This window comes from Piliocolobus tephrosceles, chromosome 8, assembly GCF_002776525.5.
Source record: "Piliocolobus tephrosceles isolate RC106 chromosome 8, ASM277652v3, whole genome shotgun sequence".
In the NCBI taxonomy this organism is placed as follows: Eukaryota; Metazoa; Chordata; class Mammalia; order Primates; family Cercopithecidae; genus Piliocolobus; species Piliocolobus tephrosceles.
This window is the reverse complement of record NC_045441.1, coordinates 129,883,024-129,897,791: the sequence shown is the minus strand read 5'-3', so window position 1 is coordinate 129,897,791 and position 14,768 is coordinate 129,883,024. Positions and strand designations below refer to the sequence as shown.

General features: G+C 37.7%; 2 protein-coding genes across 5 annotated transcripts in view; one reads left to right on the top strand and one right to left on the bottom strand.

Annotated features, from left to right (window-relative positions):
* BRAF (B-Raf proto-oncogene, serine/threonine kinase) overlaps nucleotides 1-11,766 on the top strand; it is a 197,072-nt gene extending 185,306 nt beyond the window's left edge. For 2 of the 4 annotated variants that reach the window (XM_023184914.2, XM_031936078.1), the window contains 2 exons: nucleotides 833-986; nucleotides 8,827-10,192. In XM_023184914.2, the coding sequence (XP_023040682.1) occupies nucleotides 833-986; nucleotides 8,827-8,849 (177 nt within the window). In that variant the 3' untranslated portion in view covers nucleotides 8,850-10,192. Of the gene's footprint in view, nucleotides 1-832; nucleotides 1,083-8,826 lie in introns of those variants that run through there. The other 2 variants (XR_002724973.1, XM_023184915.2) reach the window with 2 other exon arrangements.
* Nucleotides 11,392-14,768, bottom strand: part of NDUFB2 (NADH:ubiquinone oxidoreductase subunit B2) — a 20,902-nt gene continuing 17,525 nt past the window's right edge. Inside the window, exon 4 of the mRNA XM_023184918.2 lies at nucleotides 11,392-13,773. The gene's annotated coding sequence lies outside the window, so the exon portion shown is untranslated. The remainder of the gene's footprint in view (nucleotides 13,774-14,768) is intronic.

The following is a 14,768-nucleotide window of genomic DNA, read 5'->3' as shown; positions in this document are numbered from 1 at the left end:
TTGATATCTCAGGACAATAACAAAAGTTAATAATAATAGCTGCTAAAGTTTTATTGAGTGCTTATTATAGGCCAGACATTATGCCAAGCCCTTTAAACACATATTTCATGATTATGAACGTGCATTATCATGCTGTATGCCTTTAAGGATTATAACCTGTTTCTTTGTACCTTAAAATTGTGAATTTCTGCATTTTATGTATTGGGGTCTATTTGTCGAGTTCTCCTCTCTTTGCTCTTGGGTTGTCACCTGTCATTTCTCATGTGCTACTAGCACTCTGGGTCCATGGGGTTCTGCTTTTCATTAGGTGTATGTAAAACATTTCCCATTGCTAGGTTTCTTTAAAGGGCAAGTAGCTGTGATAGTTCTGTTAGGAGATAGTCATATAGTGCTTTACTTATTTATACTCCATCTTCTTCCCAACAGAGACTTGTGGTCTGTAACAAAAAGGTGTAAAATTGGTTTTAAATTTTTATTATTTACTGTTTCAAGACTAACAAATGATCTAAAATATAAATAAAAGCTGACTAAGAATTCTTCTCCCCATTTAATTTGCAGGGATAGTTTCTTCTTAAGAAAAAATACCAGTTCTTTACAAATATTTTCCCAAGCATTTATGACAATACTGAAAACAATGTAAGATTTCAGGTGCTTTCTTGTAAAGTGTGATGAGACTCAAAGATTTATACCACACAGATTTTCATTCTTCTTTCTGTTTTTTCTTTTTCTTTTTTTCTTTCTTTTTTTTTCCTTTTTTCTTTTCTTTTTTTTTTTTTTTTTTTTTTTTTTTTTTTTTTTTCTTTTTTTTCTTTTTTCTTTTTTTTTTTTGTAGATTCTCGCCTCTATTGAGCTGCTGGCCCGCTCATTGCCAAAAATTCACCGCAGTGCATCAGAACCCTCCTTGAATCGGGCTGGTTTCCAAACAGAGGATTTTAGTCTATATGCTTGTGCTTCTCCAAAAACACCCATCCAGGCAGGGGGATATGGTGCGTTTCCTGTCCACTGAAATAAATGAATGAGAGAGTTCAGGAGAGTAGCAACAAAAGGAAAATAAATGAACATATGTTTGCTTATATGTTAAATTGAATAAAACATTCTTTTTTTTTTAAGGTGAACCAAAGAACACTTGTGTGGTTAAAGACTAGGTATAATTTTTCCCCAAACTAAAATTTATACTTAACATTGGATTTTTAACATCCAAGGGTTAAAATATATAGACATTGCTAAAAATTGGCAGAGCCTCTTCTAGAGGCTTTACTTTCTGTTCCGGGTTTGTTTTGTTCACTTGGTCATTTTAAGTATTAAACTTCAGTTTCTCATGCAACTTTTGTTACCAGCTACCACATGTCCACTAGGGACTCCAGAAGAAGACCCTACCAGTGCCTGTGTTTGCAGGTGAGAAGTTGGCAGTCGGTTAGCCTAGGTTAGATAAGGCAAACTGAGCAGATCTAATTTAGGAAGTCAGTAGAATTTAATAATAATTATTATTAATACTGTAACTGTTTCTTTTTATAACAATTTGGAAAATGTGGATGTCCTTTATTTCCTTGAAGCAATAAACTAAGTTTCTTTTTATAAATTTTGAGTGCAGGTGACCAAAAATATTGCTAAGGAGTGGCATGTTTGACATGAGTAAAATGTCTTAACTTTGGATTTTTAGCAGGAAAATGTTATAAATTGGAGTTTCTTTTAAATAGCCTTTTTTTTTTTTTAATACATTAAGGATGTCTTGCTCATGTAGAAGTCAAATTTCATTGCAAATGCATTGCTCCCTTCATACCCAATCCCTCCCCTACAAAAAATCTTCACAGAATTCTGTGAGAACTTTTAGGTGTGTTTTTCTTTGAGATACCTCTGGTTGCCAAACACCAGGTAATAGATTTTTTTAAGTTGTTATTAGATTATTCTTACCTCTCGATACATATTTTAGCAATCACTTTATCATTATGTCTCATGTTCTGTCCTCCTTATATTCTTTGCCCAGCAAGATTCTACTTACGATGAATGAATGCTCTTCTCCTTTTTGCATTCCATGGTATGAAGTATTTGTTAGGGTTCTTTAATACTTATAGATTGTTGTGTAGAAAATGACTGTAATGTGGTGGTCAGTGTATTCTTACTGTGATTCAGAGGGAATCCTTTGTAGAAAGCAACAGCACGTGGTCCTGTCAAAGATTTGGCCGTCTCTACTTACTGTCAGCCTCTTAACTATATCTTCACTTACTCAGTTTGGTTTTGTCATGATTTTTAAATGTAGCCAGTAGTTCAAGGTTCTTCCAGTAAACAGACATCTGTGTGAATGCCTCCTTAAAGTCAATAAAGAAGTAAATTGAGAAGACTTTAAATTAATGATAATTTAGTTTTTAAGTGCCCATAAATAAATTTTTGAAACATTTTCTTTGTTTGAATAGTTAGATGTCATCCAGGAAACCACTCAATAATAATTATGGCAAACCTTTAGCCCCTTATTTGGGTAGCTTAAGATAAGTAATGCCATTATGATTTCAGAATTGATTCATGACTTTAAGAAAATGAAAAGGAACATTTCTCATATTTTAAAAAAATGATACTAAGGAATAAAGAAATGTAACTATTAGAAAATATCTAAGTATATGATTTTTAAATCCTCCAGTGGCACTAAAAATATGATTATTAGTAATTGTAAGATAGAGTTTTATTCATTCACAAATAGAAGACTACAAGCATGTAACTAACCAAGTTTTTATAAAATTGACTTTATGGAATACTCCAAAGGTTTGGCCATTTTGAGGCACAAGGTCAAGGGATCTCTTTATTGATAGAGCTCCTTCTAGAATTTCCCAGCATATCTGCCTCACTGTTCTTCCTTTCATTCTTCACTCTCTTTTTCTTCTCGGTGCCATCCTGCCTAGGCTCCCATCGTCTGCATCTGATGCCTTTCCTTTCTTTCTTTACTCGTCTCCTTTGCAATGGGGCATGGCTAAGCTCTGTAGAACCACTCAGAAATTCATTGTTCCATTCTGTAGCCAGTAAAACACGCCTCCAAAGTAACACAGAGTAATTCTACTCTGTCTTTTAAATTAGGTCCACCGGAAATGTTAGTGAAAGGACATTAAAAATGTGACAGGTGACGTGTTTAGCTAATACGGATATGGAGAAATAGGAAGCAGTAGAATTAAATGTTTCCCTTTCAGGTTTAATTGTATTTGTTCTTGGGTTTTGTTTTATACTGAGTTTTAAATATATTCTCCAAATAAAAGCATTATTTTTTCTAACCATATGTAGAGTTAATCTCTTTCACTAAGTAGCTGAAACAAAAGAACATTTGTTCTTTTGTGACTGCTTTTTTCCTGAAACCTGAGCCCTCATATTTTTTTTTAATTAAAGTTGATTTCCTTCTTCAGTAAGGAAACCTTTTTATAAAATTCGTTTTACCTTTTAAAAGTTTTACTAATCAGTGATAGGGAAAAAGATTTGTCTTCTTGATTTTAAGTAGTTTCAGGATCACAGGATGTAATCAAATGCTTCCTGTGTAATCAAGTGCTTCCTGTGAATAAATAAATGTATTTATTTTCAGGCATTATACTAGCCATTTAATCTTTTTTATTTATTTTCTTCCTGCCCCTTGGATGGCATATACCAGCCATTTAGATACTAAACTCTAATAGTTAAACCAATAGTTAAAATTGTCCTCTCTAAAACATTGGCTATTTAATATACCAGCTTAAATAACCTTTCTCTCAAGTGAGTCACTCTTAGTTTAAGAACATTATGTGCCTTTTTAAAAAATACTATGAAATGGTGCTTCATGACAGAAACATTTTATCAGTTATAGTCTTATTTGATTGAAAATTTTGGGGCATATCTGTAGAACTTTTTACTTTACTAAATATTTCATCTCTCCTGTGACTGTTTTCTCAAAGAATTTAAAAGACCCAATGTGTCTATGCCAGAATGTTTCCCATCCTTTTGAAACTGCCTGGGCCAGGCGTGGTGGCTCATGCTGTAATCCCAGCACTTTTGGAGGCCAAGGTGGGCAGATCGCATGAGCCCAGGAATTGGAAACAGTCTGGACAACATGGCAAAACCCTGTCTCTACAAAAAAATTTAAAAATTAGCCAAGCATAGTGGTGCACGACTGTAGCCCCAGCCACTTGGGAGGCTGACCTGGGAGGATCGCTTGAACCTGGGAGGCGGAGGCTGCTGTGAGCCTTCATCATGCCACTGCACTCCAGCCTAGGCAACAAAGCAAAACCCTGTCTAAAAAAAAGAAAAGAAAAAAAGAAACTGTTTGAAAGTCATGACAGAGTGTCAGGAGGGGATTTACTCTGGCTGTGGTTGACTGTCTCCTTAAATGTCAAGTAGTGATTAATTTGAGTAAGAAGTAACCTGTTACATTTTTTATAACATACTTTAAGGAATTTATCAAATTCTGTGTATAATACCCATTAAAATGTACTCCATTCTGGAATAAAGGGTAATGAGTAATATTTTTAAACTAGTTAATAAAGTCCTTAGCTTTCACATAAACCATGACATTTGAGGTGTCTAAAATCACAGGGTCTTTTTTTTTTTTTTTTTTTTTCAGTCTTCCCAGTTGTTCTCTGCTGTATTCCTAAATAAAGTTAAATTGAAAATGCATGGCCGGTTGTGGTGGCTCACACCTGTAATCCCAGCACTTTGGGAGGCTGAGGCAGATAGATCACTTGAGGCCAGTTCGAGACCAGCCTGGCCAACATGGCGAAACCCCATCTCTACTAAAAATACAAAAAGCTGGGCATAGTAGTGTGCACCTGTAATCTAGCTGCTTGGGAGGCTAAAGCACAAGAATTGCTTGAACCCAGGAGGCGGAGGTTGCAGTGAGCCAAGACTGCACCACTGCACTCCAGCCTGGGTAATAGAGCAAGACTCTCTCAAAAAAAGAAATTGAAAATGCAGCTTAAGTTATCCTCGGCCTGAAAGAAGGGGAAAGAAAATGCTTCAATTTGGCCTCTAATTGATTTTTTTATTAATTAATATACCAAGATATTTTTTAAGACACAGAGTATCTAAGTATTTCACTTCAAATAACTTCACGCAAGCAAAGTTGGCTCTTCAGATAAAATCGGGTAGGAAGTAGAATAGTAGAGATTTCCAGATCGGCAAGAAGGAATCATTAAGGAAAGATACTTTTTCTGAAAGCAGATTCATCACCTGTTACTGCCATGTTTTCCTTAAATTCTCCATGATTTTAGGGACATTTTAAGAGTCTTACTTTATTGATTCCTAAACTATGGATTGTTTTCTTTTTTTCCCCTCAATCCCAAGTGTGACTATAAAAAGGACTGCATTCTGTTAGAAGCACTACACTTTCAATAGAGTGATAGTGTTTGCTTTGTTCTTTGTGCGGTTGTTTGGTTTTAATTTTTTTTTGGAGACAGAGTCTCACTCTGTCATTCAGTCTGGAGTGTAGTGGTGCAGTACCACCACGCCCTGGTAATTTTGTTTTTGTTTTTGAGACAGAGTCTCATTCTGTTGCCCAGACTGGAGTGCAGTGGTGTGATCTCAGCTAACTGCAGCCTCTGCCTCCTGGGTTCAAGTGATTCTCCTGCCTCAACCTCCTGAGTAGCTGGAATTACAGGTATGTGGCACCACACCTGACTATAATTTTTTTTTTTTTCACCATGTTGGCCAGGCTGGTCTTGAACTCCTGACCTCAGGTGATCCACCCACCTCAGCCTCCCAAAGTGCTGGGATTACAGGCATGAGCAACCTTGCCGGCCTGGTTTTTATTTTTAAGACTAATAATTAAGTTTGTGTAGTATGACACTTCAACAAAATGAAATTTCTAATTATTATAATGAATAGGAAACATTATCTGAAGTTGTGTGTGTGTGTGTGTGTGTGTGTGTGTGTTTTGTTTTGTTTTCGAGACAGGGTTTCGTTACTCAGGCTGGAGTGCAGTGGTACAATCCTGGCTCACTGCAGCCTCAACCTGCTGGTCTCAAGTGATCCTCCCACTTCAGCCTCCTAGGTAGCTGGGACTACATGCATTTGCCACCACATCCAACTAATTTTTTTTTAATATTTATTTATTTATTTATTTATTTATTTATTTGTTTGTTTGTTTGTTTGTTTATTTTTTGTAGAGACAGGGTCTCACTATGTTGCCCTACCTGGTCTCAAAGTCCTGGGCTCAAGCAGTCCTCCTGCCTCGGCCTCCTGAAGTGCTGGGATTACAGGCGTGAACCACCATGCCCAACCTTAGCTGAAGATTTTTTTAAGTATTTTTTAATGTGGTATATTAAGATTTGGCTTAGATACTATCATTTTCTGATTTTTTTTATTTAATTAATTCTAGGCATTTTTATAAAGATTTCTTTTCTGTAAATCTTATGTTTACATTGACCTTAATGAGATTTGGATTCGGCTAGATACATGATTACTCATAAGAATGTTGCAAGTCACTTTAAAGAAACATTAAAACACTAAAAATAGCAGCCTTAAAATTATAAGTACTCAAACTGTAAGCAACAATAGTAAGAATGTTTGTATATTTCTGGAGTGTGTTACTGTAATAGCCTCCTATGATTATACTCCAAATGTTTTACTCTAAGGTCTTCGTCATTTAATTTAGCCTTTAAAAAAAAAAAATCAGTGCCAGATTCCCCAAACCTTTTAACTTTAAATATGAGACAATAATTCTTTTACCCTTTCTTGATCTTTGGACTCACAATACCTTAGTTAATTGCTTGTTAAAAGGAATCCATGCATAGAAAGAGGTAGTATGACTATCTACAGTTCATTAGTAGTGGTATTCAGATTGGGAAACAAAGTGTTAATTGCTGAAAGTTGTTTAGGGACTACTGGGTCTTGGAGTCAGCACCTGGGTTTGCATTCCATCTCTGCAATTTTTTGCATATGATCTCAGGCAAGTTACTTGACCACTCTAAACCCTGGCTTCCTTATCAATATAATATAGATAATAGCATCTGCCTCACACTGTTATTATGAGGACTGGATGCAGATATGTACAAAGTGTTCAGGGAGGCATCAGGCACTCAGTCAGTCACTAGTACCATCAGCTTACAAAGCTAAGGATTCAGTCATCCAGTCATTAGCAATCTGTTGTTGGGATGTGCCAACGTTATCTAGCAACCAGTTGGAATCTGATAGCAATCAGAAATTAGATAGGTTATTCCTGGATTACTTAAACGGTATATTCATATAGGTGATTGCTTGGAACCTCACCAGAAGCTGCTATTGAAAAATAGTGGTATGGCTGGCCAGGCGCGGTGGCTCACACTTGTAATCCCAGCACTGTGGGAGGCCGAGGCGGGCGGATCACGAGGTCGGGAGATCGAGACCATCCTGGCTAACACGGTGAAACCCCGTCTCTACTAAAAATACAAAAAAATTAGCCGGGCGTGGTGGCGGGTGCCTGTAGCCCCAGCTGCTGGGGAGGCTGAGGCAGGAGAATGGCGTAAACCCGGGAGGCGGAGCTTGCAGTGAGCTGAGATCCGGCCACTGCACTCCAGCCTGGGCGACAGAGCGAGACTCCGTCTCAAAAAAAAAAAAAGAGGAAAAGAATTTGTTGCCCTACAGGAGAATGGTGTGAACCTGGGAGGCGGAGCTTGCAGTGAGCCGAGATCGCGCCACTGCCCTCCAGCCTGGGCGACAGAGTGAGACTCCGTCTCAAAAAAAAAAAAAAAGAAAAATAGTGGTATGGCTGACTGAATTTTGATAATTGTCAGTTATTAACTAATCCCCAGAAATTATCTATAGTGTGTATAACAGGAACTGGCCTTTAGTTACAAGTAGAAACTGTGGACAAAATGGTCGGTGAAAAATAATGGCGGCCGGGTGCAGTAACTCACACCTGTAATCCCAACACTTTGGGAGGCCAAGGCAGGCAGATTACCTAGAGTTTGAGACCCAGCCTGGAGTTTGAGGTCCAGTCAGGAGTTTGAGACCCAGCCTGGCCAACATGGTGAAACCCCATCTCTACTAAAAATACAAAAATTAGCCAGGCCTGGTGGCAGGTGCCTATAATCCCAGCTACTTGGGAGGCTGAGGCAGGAGAATCACTTGAACCCAGGAGTCAGAGGTTGCAGTGAGCCGAGATCGCACCATTGCACTCCAGCCTGGGCAACAAAAGCAAAACGCCATCTCAAAAAAAAAAAGAAGAAAGAAAAGAAAAATAATGGCATGAAGCCCCCACATTCATTAAGCTATAGGAGCATGATATCACAAAGGTACTTTGTGGTTTAAAGAATCCCTTATACTGATAATTATGTTCAGTGACATGTGCCTATATTTAATTTTTTGTTAGTTTGAAGGTGAAATTAAATAGAAAATGGGAGGTCTGGATTGTCTCTCTGTCAAACATGTGATGTGAATAAATCATTTGACCTCTTAATTGTATCTTTCGCAAAATGAGGATAACTACTGCCTCTCTTTTCCTAATAGTGGCATTATAATAACATGATAGGTGAAAATGAGTTGATAATTCAGGGGTGGAAGTATTCTACAAATTAACATTACTACTTTACATTCAGTTTCTGAGAAATTAATTTGTTCATTGGAACTGTTTTCAGCTTGATCAGAACCATGATACATAAAACCCAACTGGGAAAGTCTCTGCAGACTTGCTATTTAATTGATATAGCTGAACCATGTTCTGCATACTATATATGTTGTGTTCTTCCATGGGTTTCAGCCATTTTAGCTTTTAAATTAGCAATGCTGTTGCTTGACTTGAAATATATAACTAGTCACTTTTCAATGAAGCTCAAATGAGGCTTTTTCTGTGTCTCTAGGTTATTTGAGATGACTTTTTTAAAATTAGCTCTTGTCCTCCCTCTACAGGAGAATTTGCAGCCTTCAAGTAGCCACCATCATGGCAGCATCTGCTCTTATTTCTTAAGTCTTGTGTTCGTACAATTTGTTAACATCAAAACACAGTTCTGTTCCTCAAATCTTTTTTTAAAGATACAAAATTTCCAATGTATAAGCTGATGTGGAACAGAATGGAATTTCCCATCCAACAAAAGAGGAAAGAATGTTTTAGGAACCAGAATTCTCTGCTGCCAATGTTTCTTCAACAAAAATACCACGAGCATACAAGTCTGCCCATTCCCGGGAAGAAAGAGGAGAGACCCTGAATTCTGACCTTTTGATGGTCAGGCATGATGGAAAGAAACTGCTGCTACAGCTTGGGAGATTTGCTATGGAAAGTCTGCCAGTCAACTTTGCCCTTCTAACCACCAGATCAATTTGTGGCTGATCATCTGATGGGGCAGTTTCAATCACCAAGCATCGTTCTCTTTCCTGTTCTGGAATTTTGTTATGGAGCTCTTTCCTCTGGTGACCACCAGTTAATTCCTGAGGGATGGAACAAAAATGCAGCTTGCCCTTTCTGTGTGGTGTGTGTTCAGGCCTTGACAAATTTTATCAAAAGGAAACTATTTTATTTAAATGGAGGCTGAGCAGTGAGGAGTAGATGCGTCTTGGTATGGAGGAAAAGGGCATGCTGCATCTTCTTCCTGACCTCCGGGGTCTCTGGCCTTTTGTTTCCTTGCTCACTGAGGTATCTGCCTAACCAAGCAGGCTAGATAGTGCTGGCACACATTGCCTTCTTTCTCATTGGGTCCAGCAATGAAGATAAGTGTTTGGGGATTTTTGTTTCCTCCACAATGTAGCAAATTCTCAGGAAATACAGTTTATATCTTCCTCCTATGCTCTTCCAGTCACCAACTACTTATGCGGCTACTTTGTCCAAGGCACAAAATGCCATGGCAGTATCTAACTAAAACCCCACAAAACTGCTTAATAACAATTTTGAATGTGAGAAATTTAGATAATTTAAATATAAGGTACAGGTTTTAATTTCTGAGTTTCTTTTATATTTTTATTAAAAAGAAAATTTTCAGATTTAATTGAATTGGAAAAAAAATACTTCCCACCAGAATTATATATCCTGAAAATTGTATTTTTGTTATATAAACAACTTTTAAGAAAGATCATTATCCTTTTCTCTACCTAAATATAAGGAATCTTAGCATAATGACAAATATTTATAATCTTTCAATTAATGGTACTTGCTGGATCCACACTAACATCTTTGCTAATAATCTCATTGTTTCTTCCAACTGATTCCTAACACTACATCCCACATCTTCTTTCTAGTCTTTTATCTAGAATATGCAACAAAATAAAAATGGTGGCGTCTCCATTCATTCTCCTCCTTCCTTTTTTCCCAAGCCTGGTCTTCAAAAGGTTGGGCAGTTTGGCAGCTGAATTCCCAGACAGAGAATAGAGCAATTTTAGGGATATTAGGACTGAGGGAGGGTGTGGGAAACCTGTCATCGGTGGTTTTTATAGAAAGAGCTGGCGTTCATTAAGAACCTAAATCTTTATCTTTGCACAAATGGAAAATATAACCTAGTTATAGCTTCCATTGGCCTTTATTAAAGGGTAATATCAATCACAGTCATAGCAAAGAAAGCAGATGTATTAATGGAAAACCTCCTTTATCAGGAATCTAGACTCAGAATTTAGGAATGTAAATCAAATCAGATAGACCAACCAAGCTATAGCCAAGGACTTGAAAGAAATTAAACGAGACCCAGAATAAATCAAGGAATTATAAATTGTTATTTAAAATTTTCAGATTGTAACTCCAGGCCCTGCTCTCTGTATTTCAGCTTACTAAAAGCTCACTACCATTAGATTTTTGCTAACATACATGTATTCAGAAGAAAACCTATTGAAATGTTCATTGTCTTGTAAAAGATTGTCCTAGTAAAATGGAAAAGATCCTTAAGTTATTCATCAGTTTGAAAAGCAAATTGTTCTTAAGTTTTACATCAACAGGGCAGTGTCTTACAAAATTCAGAAACTGCAAAGGTGAAGATAATTCACGCTGATTTAAAGAACATCTGTGCATAATACTGCCTCTCTTGAAAAGCATTAGCTATTTTTTTCTTTTTAAATATATCTCTAGATGCTTTTAAATATGGCTGTGTTCCCTTTACCAAGATTGGCTTCAAGTTTCTGCAGGTAGAGAGACCTGGGCTTGAACAAGAGGATGTGTTTCATATCCTGCCGAGGAGGCAGAACGTGTGCAGCCTGGATCCAGGACTGCTTCCGCGGGGCAGGGGCAGTACCATTAGGGAGGAAGCTTAGCATTTCAGTTTCCTAAACAACATTCAGGGTGATACACTTTTTCTTCCCTTGCATTTTAGAATAGGCTGGTATCTCATTTGAACAGGGGAGCAGACTTGATCTCAAATGAAGCTGTGCCCAGGAGCCAGGCTCAGTATATTGAGGTTTTTATAGAGACCTTTAAAAATAAAATATTTAAACCTCTCTTTTCTTCCTTTTTCTACGAAATAGGTTTTGTCTCTAGTTTACAAATGACATGAAAATAGGTTTTATTTGTGTTTTATCTGCTTTATTTTTTGATGCCTAGACAACAGATAGACTTACTGAGCTCCTAAAAATGAGGAAGAAGTCCTTATTTGTGAAAAGCACTTTATGAGTAATTGTATAGACAGTATGTGGCTGCGTCACTGATCATCTTGTAAGGGTGTAACAGTCTGGTCTGTAAAGTGGCTGCAGTGCCTTCTGTAGTGTGTTTTATTTTTGGTAGGGAGAGGTAAAGCCTTCTGAAAAATTTGAGAGCAACTAAAAAGGACTGTTTGTAACTGTGTAGTATTCCTGATGGACTTTTTTCATCGTTAGAGTCTAGGACCTAGACTTTTGCCACTGAAATAATATTGACCAAAAAAAGTAGTTTATAAAAGGGATTTGTGAATAGAAAATTCAATGTGATCATTTGTTGTTAATGTGCACCTTAAAAGAAGATTGTGTCTAGCTGTCACATTCTGGTTCCTGAATATCCCACCTCGGACTGTATTTGGGATCTAGTAGGGCATACTGGGGCATTCTGGAAGTTAAAATCCCATACAAATGATATATGCTATATTTATGTTGGTGTTGGAGAAGAAAGAGCAGTATATAAAAAAACAATTCAAGACTGCAGCACTGTCAACCTGAAACTTTGTAAATATTTCCTAGCTTCTGGTTTGGTGCAGTGACAGCACTTTCATCGCAGGATGTTACCTTGTATTCATCAGGTGGAGTGCGAGCTGCTGCACACCCTCCTCAGATCTCACCTGTCCCCACTGTATATCCACCTGCCAGCCGCTTGCAAACCTCATCTCTAGCTTTAGTTTGAAACCACATTGCAGGGTTCAGGTGACCTCTTCAAAAACTACCTCCTCAGAATGAGGTAATGAATAGTTATTTATTTTAAAATATGAAAAGTCAGGAGCTGTAGAACATGACGATGATTTAAGATTTTAACTTTTTTGTGTACTTGTATTTGAGCACTCTCATTTTGTCCTAAAGGGCATTATACATTTAAGCAGTAATACTGTAAAAAAATGTGTTGCTCAGAATATCTGAATGTTGTTGAAAGTGGTGCCAGAACCGGTTTAGGGGTACGTTTCAGAATCTTAACCTTGAGTCAGTTGCATGAAATTAAATAGCTGTGGTATCACTTCACTAACAGTGATGTAATTTTAATTTTCAGTAGGTTTGGCAAGACAGTACGTCCTCATAATGAGCTTGCTGCAGCTTTGTCACATGCACAGGCATTCATAGAGACTGCCCAGCTGAGAGGGTAGAATGTTACTCTCTTTGCAAGATTCTCTTCTTTGTCCAAGTTGGCATTGTTAGTGCTAGAATACCAGCACCTTGAGACTAGCAGATTCCAACCATTAGGCTATAAACATCATAGCCAGAGATGGAAGGTTTACTGTGAGTATGAAGAGCAAATAGCTTACAGGTCATGTGTCGAAATGGTGTAGGTGAGGCTCTAGAAAAATACCTTGACAATTTGCCAAATGATCTTACTGTGCCTTCATGATGCAATAAAAAAGCTAAAATTTTAGCAGAAATCAGTGATTTGTGAAGAGAGCAGCCACTCTGGTTTAACTCAGCTGTGTTAATAATTTTTAGAGTGCAATTTAGACTGCATAGGTAAATGCACTAAAGAGTTTATAGCCAAAATCACATTTAACAATGAGAAAACACACAGGTAAATTTTCAGTGAACAAAATTATTTTTTTAAAGCACATAATCCCTAGTATAGTCAGATATATTTATCACATAGAGCAACTAGGTTGAAAATATAGTTCAGTGACATTTCTAGAGAAACTTTTTCTACTCCCATAAGCTCTTCAAAGCATGGAACTTTTATACAACAGAAATGTTGACAGAAATGTCAAGAAATTGCTGTAGTTTGGGGTTGAAGTACTGTATGATGGGCAGCAATCGTGTATTAACTTAGAAGGGGAAATTGAAATACAGGACCGAATTTGGTTTTATCAGTTTCCAGAGTACTGCTGCCAACCTAGACACTGATTTTTCAGAGTTTGAAATGTAAATTTCTTCCCAGGACTTGCTTGCACATGAAGCTGGACTGTGTTAGTCATCCTGTCCCAAAGCACTATCGGGGCCAGGGTGGAGGTCTCAAGGCGTCCTGTTATGACCTGGCCGTTGGATGTAAAAGAAAACATATTCCATGGTGTGGTTCTTGTATCTTGTTTCATTCCTCACCATTGAAAGAGGAAGTCCATGTATTGTCTCCAGCGCATCCTTGAAATGTTGTACCGGGATGGATTACTGATGCCCATTGGTAGATGAACCCCAGAGGAGGGTTGTAGCATGTCTGTCCCAGGCGATGATTTGCGGCTTGGCCAGAGGAGAGCGGAGTCACCAGTGTATCTGTGGTCCATGTTGCTAGCTCTGGTAAAATTAAAAATATTGGTAAGATGTTTGTTTTATTAGTACACTAGACAGTAAGCTCTGTTTTGTTATTTTCAAATAACCTATTTTCACTTTTGTTTAGGCAAAGACATTTAAATTGAAATTCAATTCTAATTTTTGTTAATTGTAGAAAGGGTAATTAACAGTTCCTATCAGGTATTTTTAAGGTAGAAAAGGACAGAAACCCAACACCTAAAATCTTAAATTAAGGTAACCGTGCTTTAAAAAAAAATGCATGGGGCAGTTAGTCCCCAACTCAATGAGTGATTAAAGTACTTTTATTTAACATCCACAACTTCAACTGTTAGGTTTTATGAATTACTAAATCAGCTTTATTAAAATGTTGACGTTTATTTAGCTGTTTTGAATAATTACAGTGACTTGACCAGTTGTGTATGAGGACACAGCCAATGTAAGCCAGTGTATCCATTTTTTAGAGGTGCATTTTTTTAAAAAGAACTCTGTAGATGGAAGTGCTCTGAAAAAAACTAAAATATGTTTATTCATGTTAGTATCAAAAAATGTTTTGTACAAACCGTCTGCTTCTCCCGGCCGGCCGAGTTCATTCTCCAGCATCATGACCGCTGGTTCTCACGCACAGCACATATGCAGGAGAGTTGGCAGAAAATTTATGAAGAGATGCCACAGGCCGGGCTCGGTGGCGCAAGCCTGTAATCCCAGCACTTTGGGAGGCCGAGACGGGCGGATCACGAGGTCAGGAGATCGAGACCATCCTGACTAACCCAGTGAAACCCTGTCTCTACTTAAAAAAATACAAAAAACTAGCCGGGCGTGGTGGTGGGCGCCTGTAGTCCCAGCTACTCGGGAGGCTGAGGCAGGAGAATGGCGTAAACCCGGAAGGCGGAGCTTGCAGTGAGCTGAGATCCGGCCACTGCACTCCAGGCTGGGCTACAGAGCCAGACTCCATCTCAAAAAAAAAAAAAAAAAAAAAAAAAAAAAAAAAAAAAAAAAAA